Source organism: Glycine max, chromosome 3, assembly GCF_000004515.6.
Source record: "Glycine max cultivar Williams 82 chromosome 3, Glycine_max_v4.0, whole genome shotgun sequence".
Taxonomy (NCBI): domain Eukaryota; kingdom Viridiplantae; phylum Streptophyta; class Magnoliopsida; order Fabales; family Fabaceae; genus Glycine; species Glycine max.
This window is the reverse complement of record NC_016090.4, coordinates 1615383-1625353: the sequence shown is the minus strand read 5'-3', so window position 1 is coordinate 1625353 and position 9971 is coordinate 1615383. Positions and strand designations below refer to the sequence as shown.

Genomic DNA, 9971 nt, shown 5'->3' with positions numbered 1-9971 from the left:
GAAAAAAGTGTAAAGTGGCGTGATGTTTGTCCCCTTAGGACTGATTAAAGCAAGCTTAGTCCAATTATTGAGAATCCCAAGGACGGTTTGGGAAGAAAGGTTTGGGATTTCTGTGAATGAGTCCCATCCCATGGATCTGATGGCGAAGCCACCCTATGATTGTAACTCGATTTACTTTCATCTTCCCACAAAAAGTCATCAAAAAGGCACTTTGCAATTTTCACAGTCATTCACAGGCTTTGTAGGGGACACTGTTCAAAAACAAATAAATTAAAATAAGAGTGAGAGAGCCATCACAGTAAGAGTCAACTGACCCTTTTTGGATGCATCTATTTGTAAGGCTTCCAATAGTCCACACGTTACATTTTATCTTCACCTTTTTTTCCCCTCTCTCCACTGTGTGCCAAATCTATAACCATTTCTTTTTCCTATATCCTTAACCCTTTTCCTTAATATATTGTTCTTTGTAAAAGTCAAATGCAACTCTTTAAATATTCTCACTACTGTTTTTAATTAAAATTAAAATTAGTGTTTTATTTCAAAGATAAATATTAATCAATATTTTAAGATATTAGTTAAGAAAATCAAAATCAAAATATTTTTATTAAAAGATAAAAAATTATGTTGTTAATGTTTTTTTTTTTTTACTCTTAGGGCACGTACTAATTAAGACCCTTATTTTAATACAGTAACTTTCATAACTTAATTAATATCAATGTATTATCTAAATAAACTTTAATGAAAATAATTACTAAAACTACTTAAAAAATTGGATTTTTTTTCCTTCTAAGCTTTACAATACAATAGTGAAGCATGCAGAGAACGAAAAACAAACACACACTAGGGTTCTTATATCCTTTTTCCACTTAACCCCAAGTGAACGGACTCAAGCTACCCCTGAACTGTGTCTTTGTGCCACAAAGTGCCCACTCTCAAAGGGTAGAGAACGAAGAGGCACAAGCTGTAGTAGTAACAAAAGGGTTTTTTTTTTTTTTTTTTATACTAGGCTTCCCTTCTTTCTCTTTCTTTCTCTTCAAATAATAATAGAAGAAAAGAAAAAGACATCATTTTTTTTCCCCTTCCGCTACAGAGAGAAAGCTGAGACATTGGGGCTTTATCCTTTTGTCTCCTCTATCTCTCTGCTGTCTCTATTCTTTTCCCCCTCTTTAACCTTGAAAGTTTCCTCTTTGATCGCTCTCCCGAGTATATAAGTCTGTTTCCCAACCGACCCAGTTCATATTTTGAGTCTCTCTTTGGTTTCAAACTTCCGGGGAGTGGTAAATTAATTCACACTAAAAAATTGTCACAGATGAAGCAAATCAGTGCATGAAAAGAAGAAGAAGAAGAAGAAGTGAGTTTAAGGGGTTTGAGAGACAAGTGGTTTTTGGCTTGTTGGGGTGCTTTTGTTAAATAGAAAAGTGGCTTCTTTGATGAGTTTTGGGGGTTTTTTAGACGACAAATCAGGTAGTGGCGGTGCCAGAATCAACAATTTTTCAGATATTCCTTACAATAACAACAACGTTACCAACACCACCACCACCAACAACAACAACAACGATAGAATGCCCTTTGGTGCAATCTCTCAGCCACGCCTCGTGACCACAACTCCCACTTTAGCCAAATCCATGTTCAACTCACCAGGGCTATCTCTGGCACTTGTGAGAGATCTCGTTACTTTAAAACTTGCAAAAAAAAAAGTGCTGGTACTATGTTGTACTGTGTTTTCTTATTTTTCTCTCCTTTTTTTGTTTGAAAAAATGAAACAAAAGCAGCAAACGAGTATAGATGGACAAGAAGATGTGAATAGAATGGCTGAGAATAGCTTCGAACCGAACGGTTTGAGAAGAAGCCGTGAAGATGAACATGAAAGCAGATCTGGCAGCGACAACATGGACGGCGGTTCCGGCGACGAACACGACGCCGCCGACAACCCTCCGAGGAAAAAACGCTATCACCGACACACCCCTCAGCAGATACAAGAACTTGAAGCGTATTTCCATCTTCATCCACCATTTCACCCTCTTTCTTTCTTTCTTTTCTTCTAGCGTGTTTGAAAACTCATTCATCTGCAGTTAAAAATCTCATCTTTAGATGTGAAGATTAAAACTAACGTGTTTAGTTCAATGTAAAACATAATCTTAAGAAGTGATTTTTTTTTACTTCTTAATCTGTTTTTTCTCTCGACGTGTAACCAAACACACTCTATCATGTTATTTGAATGGTGGATGATGTTTTTTGTTTTGTTTTTTTATTTATGAATTTTAGGTTGTTCAAGGAGTGTCCTCATCCAGATGAAAAGCAAAGGCTTGAACTGAGTAGAAGGCTGTGTTTGGAAACTCGTCAGGTGAAGTTTTGGTTCCAAAATCGTCGAACCCAAATGAAGGTAATGACACGCTCCAAACTCATCGAGTCATTTTCTTACTTTTTGAGGTTTCTGATGTAAAAACTTTTCTCTTTTTATTTTTGTGTGTGGTTTTGTTCGTACGATTTTGTACTACAACCAGACCCAGTTGGAGCGGCACGAGAACACGTTGCTGAGGCAAGAGAACGACAAGCTTCGAGCGGAGAACATGTCCATAAGGGACGCAATGAGGAACCCCATGTGCTCCAATTGCGGCGGCCTAGCCATCATCGGCGAGATTTCGCTGGAGGAGCAGCACCTCCGCATCGAGAATGCGCGCCTCAAAGACGAACTTGACCGCGTGTGTGCACTCGCGGGCAAGTTCTTGGGGCGCCCCGTTTCCTCCCTGCCGAGTCTAGAGCTCGGCATGGGAGGAAACGGGTTCGCAGGAATGCCTGCGGCAACATTGCCGCTGGCACAAGATTTCGCAATGGGTATGTCTGTGTCAATGAATAATAATGCGTTGGCTATGGTGTCTCCACCGACTAGTACTAGGCCGGCCGCGGCCGGATTCGATAGGTCGGTGGAGAGGTCGATGTTTCTCGAGCTAGCCTTGGCTGCTATGGATGAGTTGGTGAAGATGGCGCAGACTGGGGAACCTCTTTGGATGAGGAATGTTGAAGGAGGGAGGGAAATTTTGAACCATGAGGAGTACGTGAGGAACTTCACTCCTTCCATTGGTTTGAGACCCAATGGTTTTGTGTCTGAGGCCTCTAGGGAAAATGGGATGGTCATCATTAACAGCTTGGCACTTGTTGAGACTCTTATGGACTCGGTAAGCAATTAGACTCACAATTAAGCAATAGTTCTCTAATTAGAATTGAAATTTTATCTCAACAAAGATATAAGATATATGTGTACGTACATTAAAGATATGAATATAGGTTATTAAATGAAACTCTAATTCTGATTAAAGAATAATATGAGAAGCATAGTAAGAATATTACATCTAAATTTTGTATACTTAATTTAAAAGATAATGAAATATCCAAAATGTATAGCAATGTATGTGAAACTGAATTGTATTTTTTTTTATTTTTTTTTGCTTAAACAGAATCGGTGGGCAGAGATGTTTCCTTGTATCATTGCCAGAACATCCACCACGGAAGTGATATCTAGTGGAATTAACGGAACAAGAAATGGAGCACTTCAATTAGTAAGTTTAGTTTATATTTTAGTTCTAGCAAGTTTTTAATTTTTTTTTTCTTGTGAAGGGAAAAGGGGTGAGAATTTGGGTTTTTGATTTGACCCTTTTAAAATACGGTGCTTAATATCAGATGCATGCTGAACTTCAAGTTCTTTCGCCTTTGGTGCCGGTTCGTGAGGTGAATTTCCTACGGTTTTGCAAGCAGCACGCAGAAGGGTTGTGGGCTGTGGTGGATGTGTCCATAGATAGCATCAGAGAAAGTTCAGGAGCACCCACTTTTGTGAACGGTAGGAGGCTTCCTTCTGGTTGCGTGGTGCAAGATATGCCCAATGGTTATTCCAAGGTAATTAATTAAATTGCAAATGCACTTTCTAGTTTTTTACTTTTTCGTTAGTTTGGGATGATTCTATTCTAATTCTATAATAATTAATGCTGAAAAAATCGAGATCATGATAAAATTTACGTACTATATATCCTCCGTAGCATAAAAAGGTTAGTGGAAGGGCAATGCTTTAAAAGTTAAGTGTAAATATAATATTTTTGTTAGTTTTAGATTCCTAATCTTTTTTGAGGACAGTAAAAATGATTTACATTCTCAATACTTTGTGTTCCGAACATTTCTTCTATATATACTGAAGGAGAAATTGACCATGTAGTACTAATCTTCCCTTCATGTTTTTCCTGAATTTATTATGATTTCCGAAGTGGGTATCTTTCACTTTGGTTTTTAATTACATTTGTTCATGCAAGTAACTGGATCATAAGAGCTGAGTACAATACAGAATATTCAAGTGAAACAAAACACCATGCCAAGGAATCACGGGACTTTGCTTTCCAAAGCTATTAAAGAGCTCCTATTTCGAAGAAACTTAGCTAGTCTAGTGACCACTTACTATATAACTATTCTGTCAGTGATAATTTCCATTTCCATATAAAATACATTCCACTTTTCAAAGAATTTATATAATTGCATTGCACCTGAGTGGGATGCTTCTCCTTGTCTCAATTAACAACCATATTCCAATGTGGAGTTTTCAACTAGTCTTCAATCCCGTAAACTGTTCCTAGACATTTTTTAAAATTATTTTAGAAATTCAAGACTTCTTGTCATTTCTTTTAACCATCTCTCGTTCAAAAACTGTCTTAATTAAATAAAATATAAAGAACTTTATCCTTCGTAACGATCTAATTACTTCAAATGGAAAATACTTATGGTCTACTAGTTTTGACCAAAATATAGGACTAAAGGTGTTTTAATCAATTTATACATCAATGAATAATTTTTTAATCTGTGTACAAGTACCTTACAAGATTTTGGTTTTGAAATAGAGTATTCCGAATGTAGTATAAAATCTAGATCAATCCATTAATTTATTCATGAAAGTCTCCATCGCTTAAATTAATGTACCTTGAATACATTAATTAGATATCCATTTGTAAGAAATCGGCCTTTTAATCTTGCACGCACTTTTTGATTCTATAAACAATATATATGATGTTTCTATTCCAATCTTGCCATTATTTAATTCACGAGATCGAATGTGGCCTAGTTCCAGACCTACGATCTGATAGGGGTGTTACATATAATATTCAATGGAGACCCTTGGAGTAAAAAATCAGAGCCTGAGTACTTTGTCTGTTTGTTCTGAGTTTTTGTTTGGGGGGTAAATCTCGATGCTCACAGTGCCCATTGCTCCTGTAAATACTGCTTGACTTTATGTAGTACCACCATTATTTTATGTATGTACTTGTCGAGGTCCATGAGATATACCTATGTCTATCTCTCAGCCCCAGTCTTCAGGCTTTTCCAAGATTTGCTTTTTACACATTTTTCTATCATCTACTGACGGCATAAACCTAAACATACATACATTTTTCCATCACTTGCTCAACTATATACTAATGAACTCTGAACCCTAGTTATTATATAGTATATTAACACTTTAATTAGTCAACTTGTATATATAGTACACTTTGACTAGTCAACTTAATCACATTATCACTAGTTCACTAGTATAAGTTAAGAGTGTAATTAGTACAAAAGCAATAGTACCTTCAAAATGTGTTTTTTTTTTTCGTATAATAGTGTTACTGAGATTCAAGCCTATAACACTATATATTATCTTAATTTTATGTCTTTCTCTTGTCAACTGGTAAATTTCAGTGACCGGAGACAATCTAAACTCCTCAGTTTCACCAATAGACCAGTCCTAACGAGTTTACTTTCCAAAATATTTTGTAACATGATAAAATTGATGATGCACTCATAATTAACACAACAGTAAACATATCTAAAATATTTTGGTCATATTACAAAAACTTTGGAAATTTGTATGGATTGAGTAAAAAGTTTAGAATAGAACATAGTATATGTATGTAGCATGAGATTTTGACATGGTTATGGTTTGATGAATTGGCAGGTGACATGGGTGGAGCATGCAGAATACGAAGAAAGCCAAGTTCACCAGCTCTATAGGCCTTTGTTGAGCTCAGGCATGGGGTTTGGTGCCCAACGTTGGGTGGCTACCCTTCAACGCCAATGCGAGTGCCTTGCCATTCTAATGTCCTCAGCAGCACCCTCTCGAGACCATTCCGGTACAATTCAAAACTAATCACACATTTTAATCAACTACGTGGTTTTTAATAAGCTTACTTCAAAGTTTAAAGAATAAAATAAAATAAAGTTAGAAGTAAAACACTTCTTTTAAAAATCACGTGCAAACATAACAGCAGTACTTGTTAATAATTTAACTAATTTTTTTAATTTTTTATAAACCATTAAAAATACAATTTCTTACCAGTATTTTAGAATGTGTATTACACAAGAAAAATCTTTTTTATGATTAAAATTTATAATAAATAATTATTTTTAAATATAAATTATATTATAATTTATATTTTTGTATTTCAAAGAATAATTGAATTTTTTTTATAAGATTATTTTAATTACAATTTTTAGGATAATGAGAAAATTAAAAGTTTTATTATCTAAATTATATGTTCTAATTTATAATAAAAAAAAGTATATTTTTATTTTCTTCTTTATTTGTCAAAGATTTGTTAAGAGAGCAGACTTTGTCCTTACTAATATTTAAAAACATGTGATTTATTTAAAAAAAAATAGAAACGAAAATTTATGTAGCAGAAGCTACTAAAATTCATTTTGTGGTTTTGGATGTGACTTGAGATTCACAGTGTGTAACTATGATTCTGAGACTAATCACTTCCCCACCGGCAAGGGCATACACAGAATACACTCTTGGATTAAAATTATAAATAAATAACTAATTTTTGCATTATTATTATTATTATTATTATTATTTAGTATTGTATTTGTTTAGATATATTTTGAGAAGTAAATTAAGTTAAATGAATAATAATGTATGGTGGATGGGTGGCAGCAATAACAGCAGGGGGAAGGAGGAGCATGGTGAAGCTGGCGCAGCGGATGACGAACAACTTCTGCGCGGGGGTGTGCGCCTCGACGGTGCACAAGTGGAACAAGCTCAACGCCGCCGCTAACGTCGACGAGGATGTCAGGGTCATGACGCGCAAGAGCGTCGACGACCCCGGGGAGCCGCCGGGGATCGTCCTCAGCGCCGCCACCTCCGTCTGGCTACCCGTCTCCCCCCACCGCCTCTTCGACTTCCTCCGCGACGAGCGCCTCCGCAGCGAGTGGGACATCCTCTCCAACGGTGGCCCCATGCAGGAGATGGCCCACATCGCCAAGGGCCAAGACCACGGCAACGCCGTCTCTCTCCTTAGAGCCAGTGTATGTTATTCTTATTTTTGTTACTATCATTTCTCTCTCCTCTTATGTTTTAACATTATTCATCTAATAATATATATTTACATGATGTCAATACAGCCACATATTACATCACTTCATCAACAACAATAAAAATAACCCATAGAATTAGTTTTTTTTATTATTTTAGAAATGATAGGGATAGTGTATACAAATTAATTAATTGAAATGCTACTAAATTGTTAATATAGAGTTAGTAATGCCATTCCACTATTTTTAACATACTTTTTTCTCACTTATAGTAGTTTGTAATTTTCGATAATTTGACCCATAAACAAATGTGTTAGAAAAGTTGTGTTTTAGAATGTTACTTGTACTTCTAAAGTGTTTTTTGTACATCTTGTAGTGTTTAAATTCTGCTTACATCAATTATGATATGATCAAAGGGATTTTAATAATGTTTGGGGAGTCTTTATCTTTTTAACCATGTTTTGAGATTCGGTTGAGTCTATTCTAAAATCTTTATGTGTCTAATTTAGACAAGAAGGAGCGTATTAAGATATTAAGTCGATTAGAGATGTGATTAATGTAATTTTTGTAAAGTTTGGATAGTGTTCAATCTCTAATTTGTTTTCACTTGCATTTTAGATGGGGAAAAAAATTGTGGATGAGACTGTTTGTTGGGTAGTGTTTGGATGAGAGGGGTTGAAACTTTGAGAAGGACAAGGATGGAAATTTTGGAAGTATCAATAAAGGCAGATTTTGATGAATCAGTAAAATAAGAAGTCAAAATAAAAAGGGAGATTGTAACCTGCGTGGCTTTCTGACTTCATTGTTTTTTATTGAAACCTTTTTTAAAAACAAAAAATGAAAAATATTTAAGCAAAAGTGATATCAGGGTTTGACTAGCTTTTGCTCACTCTAACTTCACGAAAATGACAACACACTATTTGGAGTATTATTTTATTTTGTACTCAATAGTACTACTAAATATTAAATTAATAATTTGCGTATTTTGTTTTCGATTTCGCAGGCGATAAATTCCAACCAGAGTAGCATGCTGATACTGCAGGAGACATGCATAGACGCAGCAGGGTCGCTTGTGGTGTACGCGCCGGTGGATATCCCAGCCATGCACGTGGTGATGAACGGTGGCGATTCGGCTTACGTGGCGTTGTTACCTTCAGGGTTCGCGATCGTCCCCGATGGGCCTGGGTCTCGTGGGCCTCATCAGAACGGGCCCACTTCCTCAACAACAACAACAACAAACGGCGGTGATAACGGCGTGACGCGCGTGAGTGGGTCCCTCCTAACGGTGGCGTTTCAGATCCTTGTGAATAGTCTCCCTACGGCGAAGCTCACGGTAGAGTCCGTGGAAACCGTGAACAACCTCATCTCCTGCACCGTTCAAAAGATCAAAGCCGCGCTACACTGCGAAAGTTAACCGTCACGTGATTACCATCGCTCGGGTCACGTGATTACCATCTTCGGGTCACGTGAATCTGTTTTTTTTTTTTTTTTGTATTTATTGAGGTTCTTGTTCTTGTGGAAAATTTTAACGTTGTAGCGAATGGACCTTGAAACGTGTAATAGGTGGCGCGTGGGTTGGTTGAGTCAAGAACGAACCGCGCGTGGGGAAAAAAAGAGAAAACTCCTTGCATGGGTTATGTTCCTTAACACAAGGCAAGGGTCGTGGTTCGGGTATTGACTCGGGTCGACCTTTTTTGTTTGCTCGAGTACAAGAAAGCAATAGAGGAATGAAAAAAAAAAACAAGAAAAAAAAAAAAAGTTTTGTTAGCTTTCATCAATTAAAGTGTTATTTTATTTTAACTTGTATTGATTGGAGTCTGTGGAGTTTTAGTTTGGTGTATGAAATGAAATTTTTTTCTATTAGATGTGGCTTATAGAGAAATTATTGTGTGGTAGGAAATTATCACCTGTCCATTATTTTGGTTAATTTTGATAAGGTATGTATCTAATTTTAAATATTTAATTTACAAAACATAATAAATTTAACAATATATCATATAAATTAGTTACAACGATAAAAACGGTGATACACTATATAAGTAATTTCTTATAGTATATTTTGGAGTGAATTTAGTCAAGAATTAAAAACAATTTTTTTTAGACGCATCTATTTAAGAAACTGATTTTTTTTCAACAAAGGAGATTTTGATAATATGCTCTATGATACATTGTATTATTATTAGTAAAAATTTATTAAAAAATATAAAATTATGAACAAAACTTATTAAATATGAAATAGAACTTATAAATTTTTTACCTTTTAATAAATTTTAATCAAAAAGAATATTTAAAATAAAAAATAAATAGAAATAATGTATTACAAAATGTGTTATGTATCTTTGTTCTTTTTAACAAATGTTCTTTGCTAGACAAACTTTGAGAGAGGAGTGTTAAGTAACAATTTTTCTAATATATTTTTTAATACGCATTCCACTATTAACTAAAATTTATTAAAAATATATAAAATTATAAAAAAATATTCATTAGATAAGAAACAAAATCTACTCAAATTTATAAATTTCAACATATTTTGATTAATAATAAAAAGTGTTTTTTCCATCTTATTATAATTATCTTTTAGGTTTTTTACAGGGATTAAAATAATTAATAAAATGATAAAAGAAAATAATAATTTTAAAATTTTA

At 34.9% G+C, this 9971-nt stretch overlaps 1 protein-coding gene across 2 annotated transcripts; it reads left to right on the top strand.

Annotated features, from left to right (window-relative positions):
• Positions 1–915: 915 nt before the first annotated feature.
• LOC100818372 (homeobox-leucine zipper protein ANTHOCYANINLESS 2) lies at positions 916–9189 on the top strand. 2 transcript variants are annotated; one of them, XM_006576296.4, is made up of 9 exons: positions 916–1658; positions 1770–1990; positions 2266–2383; positions 2505–3176; positions 3456–3557; positions 3679–3891; positions 5969–6143; positions 6950–7320; positions 8330–9189. In XM_006576296.4, exons 1-9 carry the CDS (start codon positions 1431–1433, stop codon positions 8738–8740), a joined length of 2511 nt encoding a protein of 836 aa, XP_006576359.1. In that variant the 5' UTR covers positions 916–1430; the 3' UTR covers positions 8741–9189. The 2 variants fall into 2 exon arrangements, with proteins under 2 accessions (XP_006576359.1, XP_003521284.1); XM_003521236.5 differs by having other exon boundaries at positions 920–1658; positions 1773–1990.
• The last annotated feature ends 782 nt before the right edge of the window (positions 9190–9971 follow it).